Source organism: Trichosurus vulpecula, chromosome 3 (assembly GCF_011100635.1).
Source record: "Trichosurus vulpecula isolate mTriVul1 chromosome 3, mTriVul1.pri, whole genome shotgun sequence".
Taxonomy (NCBI): Eukaryota; Metazoa; Chordata; class Mammalia; order Diprotodontia; family Phalangeridae; genus Trichosurus; species Trichosurus vulpecula.
The window spans coordinates 404,201,442-404,215,025 of NC_050575.1; the positions used below are offsets into that span (position 1 = coordinate 404,201,442).

The 13,584-nt window shown below is 48.5% G+C and overlaps 1 protein-coding gene across 2 annotated transcripts in view; it reads left to right on the forward strand.

Moving 5' to 3' along the window:
* The first annotated feature begins 393 nt into the window (after positions 1–393).
* Positions 394–13,584, forward strand: part of ATOH8 (atonal bHLH transcription factor 8) — a 42,120-nt gene continuing 28,929 nt past the window's right edge. For both annotated transcript variants that reach the window (XM_036748381.1, XM_036748380.1), the window contains exon 1: positions 394–1,328. In XM_036748381.1, the coding sequence (XP_036604276.1) occupies positions 549–1,328 (780 nt within the window). In that variant the 5' untranslated portion in view covers positions 394–548. The remainder of the gene's footprint in view (positions 1,329–13,584) is intronic.

The window sequence follows — 13,584 nt, forward strand, 5'->3', positions numbered from 1 at the left end:
AATGCTGGCAATGCGGCAACGACTTCAGATGACACCGTGAGCGCTCCGGGAAGAGACAGCCTCACATCGCTCCTGAGGAGCCCCGGCGGCGCAGCTGCTACAGAGAGAGAGAGAGGGAGGGAGGGAGGCAGAGAGAGAGAAGGGGAAAGAGAGAAGGAGGGAGGGAGGGAAGGAGAGAGAGGGAGAGGAGGAGGGAGAGGGGGAGAGTGAGAGAGAGAGAGAGAGAGAGAGAGAGAGAGAGAGAGAGAGACTCACAGAGAGACACAGAAAGGACAGGGAGGAAAAAGAGAGAAGGAGGGAGGGGAAAAGTCAGGGGAAAAGAGAGAGCGGGAAAGAGGAAGAGAAGAGAAGAATAGAGGAGAGAGAGACACACACACACACAGAGAGAGAGAGAGAGAGAGAGAGAGAGAGAGAGAGAGAGAGAGAGAGAGGTGGGAGAGAAGAGAGAGATCCAGGGGGGCAGTGCGGGCGAGACGTCTCCCTATCCCTGCACAGGGTCCCGGTCCCCCCTCCCCGGGCCCTCACCTTGTTCCTCGCAGGAGCCTAACATGAAAAGCCTCCCGACTCTCGAGGGGGGGCCGTGGCCGAGCTTATGCATCAAGGAGGTGAGCTGCCCGAAAAAGCTCAAGAGGAAGACCCAAGAGGGGCCGAGGCGCGTGAACGGCTACAAAAGTTTCAGGGCAGACTTGAAAGTGCCGGAGCCGGCGGCCAATGGACTAAGGGAGCGCACCGAGCGGCTGCTCCCGGCCAAGGGAGCGGCTGTGGCGGCTGCTGTGCCAGAGGAGAGCCCGGAGCTGCTGCTGCTACCGGGGGACCGTAGCAGCCGAAGCTGCGGCGGTGGCCCCCGGGGCGGGGAGGTCTTAGACATGAGGAAACGCTGCTTCCCCCCGGGGCCTGGGCGAGGTCTGCCCCCGTCGCCCCCGCCGCTGCCCCCCGGCCTGGCGGCTCTTCCTGGGAGCCGGGACGGGCGAGAGGCTCCGCAGACTTTCGGGGACCAGAGCGTGCGTTCCCGGATCGTGCTGTGCCCGCCGGCCCCTCGCCAGCCAGTGTCGCAGCCCCCGCCGCCTCCAGCGCCCCAGCCGCAGCCCCCACAGCCCCAGCAGCAGCAGCCGCGTCCGGCGGGAAGTTCCTTCTCGTCAATTTCACACGTAATTTACAACAACAATCCCGATTCTTCCGCAGCTTCGCCTAGGAAACGGCTGGGCGAAACTGCAGGCGTCTCCTCGGAGATCAAAGCCATCCAGCAGACTAGGAGGCTGCTGGCGAACGCCCGGGAGAGGACCCGGGTGCATACCATCAGTGCCGCCTTCGAGGCGCTCAGGAAGCAGGTACGGCATGCACGCTCACACCCTCGCGCACACGCTCAGCTCATCCACTGTTCTGTAGACCCATCCCCGCCGGAGGCTGGGGGCTGGGGGTGGTCGGGCGGGGGACCTCGCTCCTCTGCCTCCCGCAGCCGCCATCCCCCTTAAGGGGCCAGAGTTTGGTGGGGGGCGGGGGGCGGAGAAGGCTAGTCCCACGAGGAAGCAGGGCACTGTGGAAAGCGTCATGATGATCGGAATCCATCTACCTGGGTTTGCATCCCACCTCCCTGATGATGCTCACTGCCAGTGTGTGTCCTTAGGCGAATTACCAAGTAACAACTAGCATTTATATATTGCTTTTAGGTTCACCAAAAATGCTATCATTCAATTTCCCTCAGTTTCCTTCTCTGCAAAATGTGAGGGTTGAACTCAATGACCTCTGAGATGCCTTCCAGCTCTAGTTAGACCCTAGGACTCAATGCTCTGCCTCCTGTAGCTAATTCCACCCCCTCCCCCTTTCAAACACAGCTCAGAGGCTTCTTGGGGGTGGGAGGGGGAGAAGTGGTTTTTACTCTCTGTCCCCCAGGGGATGTGGGGGGGAGCTGCACTGTACTTCATCTCCCCTTAGATTTCCCCACCAGCCTGTAGGAGTTCTGAACCTTCCCTCCCACAATCTATGGGTCTAGTCTTGCGTTAAGAAGACGTGTCTGCTTATCTGTCTGAAGATGGGCATGGGGATTGGAAGAAAGAGGGCCTGGGATGAGAACTGACCTTTGACCCCACAAGTAGGAGGGAGGGCTTGCCTACTTCGGTGGTGGTGATGGTGATTTGCCTGGAATGCCTCTTTATTCCTGCCTCTCAGCTCCCTTGGGGCTCTGATCAAGCAGCAACACCTACTGAAGGCCCATCCTGAGTCCCCTTTATTTCTTCCTGTCCCCCTAACCATTATTCTGAATTTAATTTATGCTTATATATGTACATGTTCTTCCCCCTCCCTCCCTCCACTAGAATGTAAGCTTCTTGAGGACAGGAATTTTCCTTTTTTCTAGCTCCTATCACTGGGCACATAGTAGGTGCTTTATAAATTTGTGCTCCATGAATGAATGAACAATGTTGATGTTGATGGTAATGGTGATGCTGATGAGTCATAACTGCTAGGGCCAAGGGCTGCCATTGTCTAGTGAATTGCTTTGCAGCTGGAGAGACAGATTCCTATGACTGGGCAGTTTGGTGCCTTCTGACTTTAGACCTCATATTTCACTTTCCTGACAGCTGAAAATTCCAGTCTTCAAAAGCGCTCCCTTGGGTTGGAGGAGGAGGAGGTGGGGGGAGGAGTAGAGAGAAAAGCAAGGGAGACTAGACTCCTATCACAGGGTCTGAATGGACACAGCCTCCCCCCTCCAACCTGGGGAGTGTGGGCTGATTGGTGTTGGAACTAGAAAGCTAGGGAGAAGCAGAGAGTCTAGGAGATGGGGCATCTGGAGGAGGGATGCTGTCCTTCATTGGCCTGAGAAGTGCATGGTCTTGTCTGCTTACAGTGAGATTGCTGGATTAGAGTGAGTGTACTAGGGAAGGACTGAGGGAGGCAATCCTGCTCCTTCTCCATCCCCCCATGCCAGAGCCAGAAAGCGCTAGTCTCAAAAGCACCGATATCTCAGTCTATCTAAAGGGACTCCCCTCTATCCAGAGGCATCTTAGCCACCTCTGTCTACATCTGGGCCACTTAATATTGTGAGTAAGAGTATTCATTGGGGTACTAAGCATTTGGGAAGAGGCCAGAGAAGAATAGACCCAAGGCACCCTCTCCTGCCCTTTTCAGACACTTTGCCAGTGAAGTAGGGTGAGCCAAGAACAGTTCTCTACTGAGGATCACTTGGGCTCTTCTCTAGCCTTCACTAGTGAGTGGTCCCTATTAGCAGCTTAATAGTGATTCTGACCTTGAGGTGGCTACTACTACTACTCCTTCTCCTCCTCCTCCTCCTCCTCCTCCTCCTACTACTACTACTACTACTACTCATACTCCACCCTCTGACTCCAGGTGGTCCTGCTCCCAAATAGGCAGCTACGTTGTCTGTTTTAAACAGGCATTTCCTAAATATTCCCTTGCCGTGCATCAATAAAATCCTTGCTAATTAATTAGCTAGTGTTCATATAGCACTTTAGGGTTTACAAAGTGCCTTACAAATACTACCTCATGTGATCCCCACAACAGACCTACGAGGTAATCTCATTTTGCAGATGAGGAAACTGAGGCAGACAGCTATTCCCCCATTCCATTTTAATCGGGGAGTGTTACTGGTGGCTATGCCACTAGCTAGTCAGAGTTAGACACCTCTACTCAAGACAACTCCCCAAGACTAGAAGGTACGGAGCTGCATCGGGAAATGGAGTTTACTATCCCAAGGAGATGTCAGGTCAAGTTCCTTTACCTGCCCTCACTTGTAACCTCACTAGAAGCACTAAGGCTCCTGCATGACTAGAACGCATGGCAAAATGAGATAAGTAGGTGGGAACAAAGTGAAACGGGGGAATCACTCCCAGCAAGGGAGGAGTGTAGGGAACCAGGGAAGGGCTTTGTAGAGGAGGTGGACCTCAGCCGGGCCTCAGAGATTGGGTGGGACCTCAACGGTTGGAGAGGTGGGGAAGGCATTCTAGGTCAAGGGAATAAGTATTTATATAGAATCTACTGTCTACAAGCATTATCTCATGGGATCCTTACAACAACCCTGTGGGCAGAGCTGTTATTATCCCCATTGAGGAAACTGAGGCAAGTAGGTTAAGTAACTTTCCCAGGGTCACACAGCTAGTAAGTGTTGGAGGCCCATTTTGAACTCGGGTCTTCCTGACTCCAGGCTCAGAGCTCTATCCATTTTGCTACTGAGCTCCTCATTCCAGGGAACAGCATATGCAAAGACATGAAGGTGAGAAAAGGTTGGGGTGTGAGAGGTAGGGGGCAAGAGGAGACAGAAACAAATTCCACTTGCTTGGAATGTAGATGGAAGAGCCTGGAATTCTTCTTTAGGAGGCAATAGGGAGCTATTGATAGTTTTTAAAAAAATCTTTTAATTACTATATACACATGTATGTACATGTGTATATACATATACATGTTTATATGTATACATGTCTATATACATGTACATACATGTCTTTATATGTATAGGTATATATCCACACATACACGCATACATACATGCATGCATGCATGCATACATACGTATATTTGCAATGGAGTGATGTGATCAGACCTGTGCACCAGAAATGCAAATCTTGTGGCTTCCCATGTAAGATGATCTAGGAAGGGGGAGAGACTAGAATCCGTGAGACTGGGGAAAGGTCTGGTCAAGAGGCTGTTGCAACAGTCTAGGCAAGAGGTAAAAAGACCTTTGCCGGGCTGGTGACATCAAAGACAGAAAAGATCTAGTAACATGGTATATATAAACCATTTAGCAAACCTTAAAGTGCTTATCCAAATGGCAGCTGCTATTATTAGTAATAATCTTATTAACTTCAATGTTGGATTCAACTCAATCCAACTAGCATTTATTAAGCACCTGCTGTATGCCAGGAACTGTGTTAGACACAGGGGACACAATAAAAAAATTAAATAGTCCTTGATTTCAAAGAGCTTATATTCTATGGGAAGAGTTCATATTATATGAAATATATATTTATATAATATATTTACAATATTATAAATTCATATATTATATGAATTATACACACATGTATAATATTATATATTATAAACAGAAGGGACAGATGGGAAAGAGATTTCAGAGGTAGAGTCTATAGAACATGGTGCCTGATTTAAATCTTTTTAAAGCCCCTTCCATCCCATTTATTCCTTCCATTATATCTGTGAAGTCATCCAAAGTAAGTAGAAATAGGCCCATTTTACTGGATGGAAAAACTGAGCCTCAGGAAACAAAGTAGGCTGTTGGAGGCCATGAGATAATTCAGCAGTGGAGCCAGATTTGGAATCCAGGTCTTTAGAATCCTGGCCCACGCTCTTCCCACAGAGCCAACATTATCGGCTCCATCAGGCTTCCTCCAGACCTGGGGGATTTACTCACAATCATGTTTGGACATGAAATTGGCAAGCTCAGGGTTTCTCTCTCTGCAAAGGAGCAGAGTGCTCTCACCCCCCTCCCCTCTCCAGCCTCTCACCCCCATTAAGGGTTTGTTAAAGGAAAGGTTCTGCTTCTCCAGCCTCTCACCCCCATTAAGGGTTTGTTAAAGGAAAGGTTCTGCTTCTCCAGCCTGGAGGGGATCACCAGGTCCACTCAGCAAGGGGTTGGGGAGGGGGGGATCAGAGCATCATGGGATGTTATAGTTGGCAGAAGCCTTAGGACTTATCCCGACTTTATAGATGAGGAAAGTGAGGTCAGTGACTTTTCTAGGCTCAGATTAAACGGGGAGTAAGTGATGAAGTTGGGATTACAACTCCGGTCTCCCGACTATGAGGCTAGCATACTTTCCCAAGTACCAGGAGATCTACCTAATCTCTCTGTTTAAAGATGAGGAATCCAAAGCCCAGAGAGAAGTGCCCAAAAATTCATGGCCAAGGTCACACAGAAAGTGAATTAGTGGAAAAGCCAAGACTAATAATGATAAGTGTGACGATAGTGATGATGGTAGTAACTGATATGGACATAGGACCTTGAGGGTTACAAAGCAATTTATATCTATCGTGGCATTGACAGTTCACAACCATCATGTGAAGCAGGTTTCTGTATTCTTGTGTCCATTTGGCAGGGGAAGAAGCCCAAAAGTGGAGATGTTAAGTCACTGTTAGGTCACATAGTGAAGAAGTGTTGGAGGCAGATTCTGAACCCAGATTTTCTTGACTCAAAGTCTCCAGGTTCTCAGGCTCCCAAAGTGACTGGCTCCAGGTGGCTTTTCCTAAGCTAGTCTTTTCTTCCTTCCTTGTCATGACACGGCCATCCCTGCGACAGCTGAGAGTTTTCCCTCCACTCTGGAAACCCAGGATGGCAAGGGCACTAAGTGGCTGGGAAGAAATGCTCTTTGAGCCCTGGCCTTGGGCTCTTCTGCCCCACCCCTGCCCCAGATTAGGCTTCCAGGACACCCCCTCTGGCTTCTGGTTCTTGTGGCTGATGTCAGTGGAGGCCATTCCCCAGCTTCTGCACTTGGAATGAAAACAGGGTCAGAGGACTTTGAGGTGAAGGGATCTTAGAAGGCCAACCCCATCTTTTTACAGATGTGGAAACTGAGTCCAAGAGAGGGGACATGACTTAGGTCCCCTAATGGGGTTCTGTGCCCATCACCTAGCTTCCTCTCCTAGCCTGGCTTTCCTAAGTCTTCTGGTTCCCTTTTCTCTGTCTGAGCCACAACTTTCTAAGAAAAGCTCCCTTATGTCTATGGCTTTCCCCTCTACTCATGGGATCATGAGCTGGAAGGGGCCTTGGAGGTCTTTGGAGCCAAGTTGCTCATTTTACAGATGGAGAAACTGAGGCCCAGAGAGCTTAATTATCTAACACATAGTAGGTGCTTAATAAATGCTTATTGACTGACTCTGAAGTCCCTTTTGGTCATGATCCTGTGATCACAAAGTCAGTTAGTCAATGAGCATTTACTGAGTGCCTACTGTGTTCCAGGTAATATGTTATACCAGTACTTGAGATACAAAGAAAAGCAAAAACCAGACTCTGCTTTCAAGGAGCTATGTACAAATCTGATATGGACAAGAAAAACTGAAGAACATCAACAGAGGAAAGGCATCCAATCGACTTCCTTCATTTTACAGATGAGGAAACTGAGGCCCAGAGACCTTAAATAAATTGCTCGAGGTCAGAGAGGTAGAGGCAGAATTTGAATCCAAGTCTTCTGAGGACAAGTCTAGGACTTTTCTTCATCCAATTCTCCATTCACTTGTTCCCTTCCCCAAATATATACTGTATCATCAACCTATTTGATTTATACCAGCATCCCCTCCTCTCCAGTCTCTGTCTTGATTCTTCACTTTCTCTGGCTTGGTTCATCATATCCCTTTTATCATCTCTCCTTCCATTCCAGGGGTATGATTTACAAATTAAACATAATCACTGTCATTCCTGGGGAAACACCTTTGCCTTCCCTTCTCTACTTCACAGCTTTCACACTTTTTAATCCTAACCCTGAGAGCTGTCCAAAAATAGAATCAGCTGCTACGTGGACAATGGTGCGTGCCTCCTGGCTGGAGTTCTTCAAACGAGGGCTCGATGGCTATTGGCCAGGGATGTGGTAGCCATTCTTGCTCCGGTCTGGGTTGGACTAGATACCCTTGAAGGTGGTATTTTGACAACCAGCCCTTGCTCTGGCGTGTTCCTGTAGGGCGAGTATTGTTTCTCAATTCACAAACATTTGTCATTGGTCCCCCTTAAACATCTAGGGGATTAGGTAAGGGGAGCTCTTCCCCTTCCCCAGGACAGTGAGAAGTTGAACAGCAACTTGGAACCCCTGAATGATTTCTAGTCCCAAGCCTGGTGCAACCAAAGCCTGGTGCTTTGTGCAGTCAAGTCGATAGATGAGAATAAGGAATGTATCTCTGTCCTTGACCGTTTCTTCAGGGCAGGCCTTATGGCCTCTCCTATACCCTTATAAGTGTGTGTGTGGGGGGGTGTGGGGGGGTGTGGGTGGGTGTGGGTGCAGTGTTCTTAACCTTTTTTGTGTCCTGAACCTCTTTGTCTAGTGAAGCCAACGGACCTCCTTCTTAGAATAGTGTTTTTTAATGCATAGAATACATAGGATTACCAAGGAAGCTAACAATAGTGAAATACAGTTATCAAAAAAAGGGGGGAAAAAGTTCATGGAGCCCTGGTTATGAACTTGTGCCTTAGAGAAACGCAGAATCTCCGAGTTGGAAGGGATCTCAGAGGTCACTTAGTCCAATCCAACTTGGATCTGCAAAAGATTCCCCTCTATGATATCCCAGGCAAGTGGCTGGTATGCCATCCAGTGATGGGCAACTCACTGCCTGTCAAGTCAGCTCATTCGACTAAATACTTTCCAATCTTGTAGTACCATTATTTGTGTTTCACCCTCTCTCCCTAAAGGCCAAATTCCTTGGGGGTGGGAGTTGTAATTCTTTTCATCTTTGTATCTCCCCTGGGACTAACAGGGCTCGATACAAAGTAGGTGCTCAAATATGTTGAATTGAATTACAAGTTGTAATTTAAAAGGCTATGAGGAACCCTTCCTTTTCCCAAATATCCCCATGTCTAGAGCCCCCGCTATAAAAAGTATGTTGCCTCAGAGTGGTGCTGTCAATTATCATCATTAATCCTAGCCACCATCATTAATGATAACTGTTATTATTATTGATACCTATTAAGTCTTAAAATTGAATAACATGATCATTAACAGAGATAAATGTAAGTTTTTACACTTGGGTCCAAAAAATCAACTTCTCAAGTATAATCATAAGGAGGCACATCTCAACAGTAGTTTCTTCTCAAAAAGTTTAGGGATTTTCCAATGCTAAAAACCCCGAATGAGCCAGCAGTGTGATGTGGCACCCACCAAAGCTAATGTGATATTAGGTCAAATTAAGAAAGCTACAGTTTGCAGAGCTGGGGAGATAATAGTACTGTTGAACTCTGCCCCAGAGAATTGTGTACAGTTCTGGGACATTGATAAGCTGGCTGGAGAGGCTCCAAAGGAGGGGAGCCGGGTGAAGGGCCTCAAAATCATTCCATTTGAGGTTGGGTTGAAGGATCTGTGGATGTTTAGCCTGGAGAAGGGGAGATTCAGGGGGTCATGGTCAAGGTGTTCATGTAATTGAAGGGCTCTTAGGCAGAAGAGGGGGTTAGATTTATTGAACTCCAGTGGACAGAAAACTCAGAGCAACAGGTATGAGCTACAGAGAGGCAGGTTTAAGTATAGATTAAAGGAAAAAAACCTTCTTAACAATTCTTGTTGTACAGTCATGTCTGACTCTGACTCCATTTGGGGTTTTCTTGGCAAAGATACTAGCATGGTTTGCCATTTCCTTCTCAAGCTCATTTTACAGATGAGGAAACTGAGGCAAACAGGGTTAAGTGACTTGCCCAGGGTCACACAGCTACTAAGTGTCTGAGACCAGATTAGAACTCGGGAAGATTAGTTTTCCTGATTCCAAACCCAGAGCTCTCTCCACTGCACCACCTAGCTGCCCTCCTAACAGAGCCATTCGTAAGTGGAATGAGCCATAGGAAGGAGGGAGTTCCCTGTCCTTAGAGGTCTTCAAAAGTTGGAGGCTGGATGCCTACTTGTCAGGGGTAGAGGAGAATCTTGTTCAGTTAGGTGGCTTTTGAAGTCCATTTCAAGACCTGAGGCAGTCAGAGACAGAGAAATAGAGAGAGAAAGACACACAAAGAAACAGAGAGACAGAGGGTAAGAGTCAGAATCAGAGTTAGAGTGAGACAGACAGAAAGGCAGAAAGAGAAGAGACAGAAATAGAGAGACAGACAGAGACAAAGAGAGATAGATGAGGAGAGAGAAAGATGGGGGGAGGGAGAGAGAGAGGTTTCTCATGTGTACACGTGAGCTCTCTCATTTCTAGCCTCCTGTCCATGCACAGACTCTACAGTGTTAAACCACCAACATGGCAGGGCAGGGCAAGGGTGTTGGGGGTGGGGGGCAGATGGAAAGACAGCAGTGCACACTTATCAGCCCAGCTGCTCAGCCAACAGCCTTCATGGTTGTCACATTAAGACCATGTATGCCCAGCTGGACCACTTCCATGCATGTATCTGCTCAAGCTACAGACTGTGCCCGGCAAGATTGTGTTGGAGGCATGGAGACTGGGAGGGAGGAGGGCCAGGTTGAAGAACTCAGAGGTGACAGAGAAGGGTGGGGGCTCCTGGGATGGGAGTCTCTCCTCCTTTCCCCTCCCTTTTGTTCTTTCTCCTTCCTTCCTCTTCCCTCCCACTTTCCCTTCAACCTTCCCTCATTTCTCCCTTCCATTCCCCCACCTATCACTGTGTTGCCTGGGAAATATTTTTCAGCCCCAGTGATGTATGTGGCTGTTCTGTCTTCCCAAATAGTTTGTGAGATACTTGGAGAGAACACTGGATTTGGAATCAAAGACCTTGGTTCTAATCCTGCTTCTGCTACTTTCAGTCTATGTGATCTTGGACTAATCACTTTCCCTTTGCTCATCTGCTTCTTGGCTGGTTGATTATAAAACAAGGAGGTTGGACTTGGAGATGTCTATGGATCATTCTAGCCAAAGCTCCTACGGCCTCCTCCCTGATAGTGACTGTATCTCTTGTTCTTCTGTGGCCTCTGGTGAAGCTAGTCAGCGCTCCTGAGTCAAAGGTCACATAGATTCTATCCCTACAATTCTTTTCCTCAGTCTTTCACCTCTTGGTTCAGCTTTCTTCCAGGCTGTCCCTGAACCCTGATCAGCCATCTCACAAAGGCCCAGCATTGGTCATAAAGGGGGATCGGAGAAAGGAGTGTGGCTAAGTATCACCCAACCCCACCCACCCACTCAAGTGGACCCAACTTTCATGTAGAGAATAGGTCAGGGGTGTCTTTGACTCTGCCCACTATCCTCTTCTCCTTGGTGAACTCTTCTCTTCTCATGACACAGCTCTCCTCCTGTTTATATAGCCGCTCTACAGAGTCCTTTGCTAGATTTTCATATGTGTCATGCCTACTAACTATGGCTGTCTCTCCAGACTCTGTCCTAGCCCTCTTCTCTTCTCCCTCTCTACGCTCGCACTTGGCGATCTCATCAGCTCCTGTAGGTTCAGTGATCATCTCTATATGAATGATTCCCATATCTATCTATCCAACCCTTTCTTTCTATTGGCCTCCAGCCTCCCATCTCCAGCCACCTACTGGACATCTCCCACTGGATATGTCATAGACATATCACATTCAACGTGTCCAAAACTGCACTGGATATCTTTCCCTCAAGACCTCTCCTCTTCCTAACTTTCTTGTTATTTCTGCTGTCACTCCCTTCCGCCCAGTCATCCAAGCTTGCAGCCTCGGCTCCATTTTGGATTCTTCATTTTCTCTCTCCCCTCACAGCAAATCTATTGTCAAACCTTGTCATTTTTGACTTTACACTCTCTCTTGTATGTCCCCTTCTGTCCACTCACAGAGCCAACCCCCCTTGTCCCCAGTTTAGCTACTCACCATCTGTTTTCTGGACTATTGCAATAACCTCCCAATTGGTCTCCCCATGCCATTCCATCCATCCAGAGATGAGAACATGCCCATCCCAATAAGCATCAGTGGCCCTAGTACATCCAGGATCAAATACAAAGTCTTCTGCTTGGCATTTAAAATGACCATCCCAACCTGGAACCTTCCTACTTTTCCCTTCTGGCTTCATTCCCCTGTAGACATTCTGTAACTCACTAACACTGGCCTTTTTGTGTTCCTCAATCCATATGCTGACACTATGCTTTTCTCTGGCAGTCCCCCATACCTGGAAGGCTCTCTCTCCCTCCTCACCTCGGTCTCACAGCTTTCTTCAAGACTCAGTTCAAATTCCACTTTCTGCAAGAGGCCTTTCCTGGGCTCTCCTTTCCCCTTCCCCATTGCCAGTACTTTCTCTCATAGATGATCTCCAGTTTATCTGTGTGTGCATGTTGTCTTCCCCAATAAACTATGAACTCCGTGAGGGCAGGATGATGGTTTTGCCTTTCTTTGGCTCCTCAGTGCTCTGCACAATGCTGGCACATAGTAAATGCTTGGTGACCAACTCCTTGAGAAGCCAGATGTGCCCCAGGTCCATTGATCTCCACACTATGGAAGACTGATTTTTAAATACACAGACACACACAAATAGTAATAAAATTTAGCAAGAATTTTAAATAGTTACCAAGCGGTTATTTTCCCCATAAAGAGAAAAGACCTACGTGCAGCTCAGCTCTGGGAGAAGCCCCTGATCCTGGCTCCCAGATCCCCCTTAGGAGATAGTCCTAGGCTCCTCACCCTGCTAGAGAGGGGCCTGGGCCTTCCTTCACTTTAGTCCACCCTGCAATTTAGGGACAGTCTGTCAGAGTAGAAAGGGGCCTTAGGGATCTAATCTGAGATGAAAGTCTTACCTATGGGTAAACTGAGGCAGGAAGAGGCCAACTTGCCTGAGGCCACCCACTGAGCATGTGTGAATGCCACAAAGACAGAGAGCCAAGAACCTTGTAGAGTTCTCTTCTATTCTCAACCTTAAGTTTGCAGATGAGGTGACCAAGATCAGGTCTCTTGCTCTAGATTACCCAGGCAGTCTGGAGAAGAGCCAGGAGCTAAGCCCTTTAAACCCAGGGCTCTTTTCACTCTGCCAGGCTGCTCCATAGAGCATAAGCTCCTTGAGGGCAAGGGCTTTTTAACATGAAATAATTAATAATAATAATAGCATTTCTGTTAGTGCTTTGATGTTCACAAAGCACTTGACAGATAGTATTTCATTTGACCCTCACCAGAACCCTGACAGGCAGGCTCTGTTTTTATCCTCATTTTACAGATGAGGCTGAGAGAGGTTATGTGACTTGCCCAGGGTCTCACACCTAGTCAGTGTCTGAAGCAGGATTAGAATCCAGGTCTTTGGGACTTCACTATCCATTGTGCCACCCAGCTACTTCCTGATGCTTGTTGCTTATTGGGCCCCTCAGTCTCCATTAGGGATGAGTGCCCCAAGCAGCTGGGTTTCCCCTACCCATAATGCTGCTGGCCAGGCTCAGGCAGACAGTCTGTCCCTCCTGTTGAGGTCACTGCTTTTCCAGGAGGTATTTCTCAGTACTACAGCTGTCTGGGGGGGGAAGGGACCGGCAAGGATTCTGAACTGGTCAGGAATCCAAAGGAATCTCCCTCATCCTCCCCCCAGAGCCTAAGAGATTGGATTCCTCTGGGGATGTGTGGGGGGGTGGTGAGGGATGGAGGAAGGAATGAAAGCGACCCGATATTTTTCAAATAGGAGCAGTGCTCTTGTAAAGTCTGCTCTTCCGTAGCCAGGCAGAAGCTGCGAGAGCAAATGGCAAACAGGAGTTCCTGATGTGGACCCTGGCCGGGGATTCCCAGCCCCCTCTCCACCTTGGGCAGCCAGCTGCCCTCACCTGACGCGCCAGCTCCCTTTCTGCTTCTCCCCCCTTGTTGCCCCAACACCACCACCACCACCACTACCATCACGGGGTACTAGCCAGCTCAGACCCCCAGCCTGAGAGCAGCTGACTTGTCTGGCCCCAGGGACATTGCTGTCACAGAGCCAAGGGCTAATAAAAAAAGCTGGATGCTTAAATGAACCTTCTGGAAATTCTTTGGGCCAAGCCTCCCAGAGAAAACAATG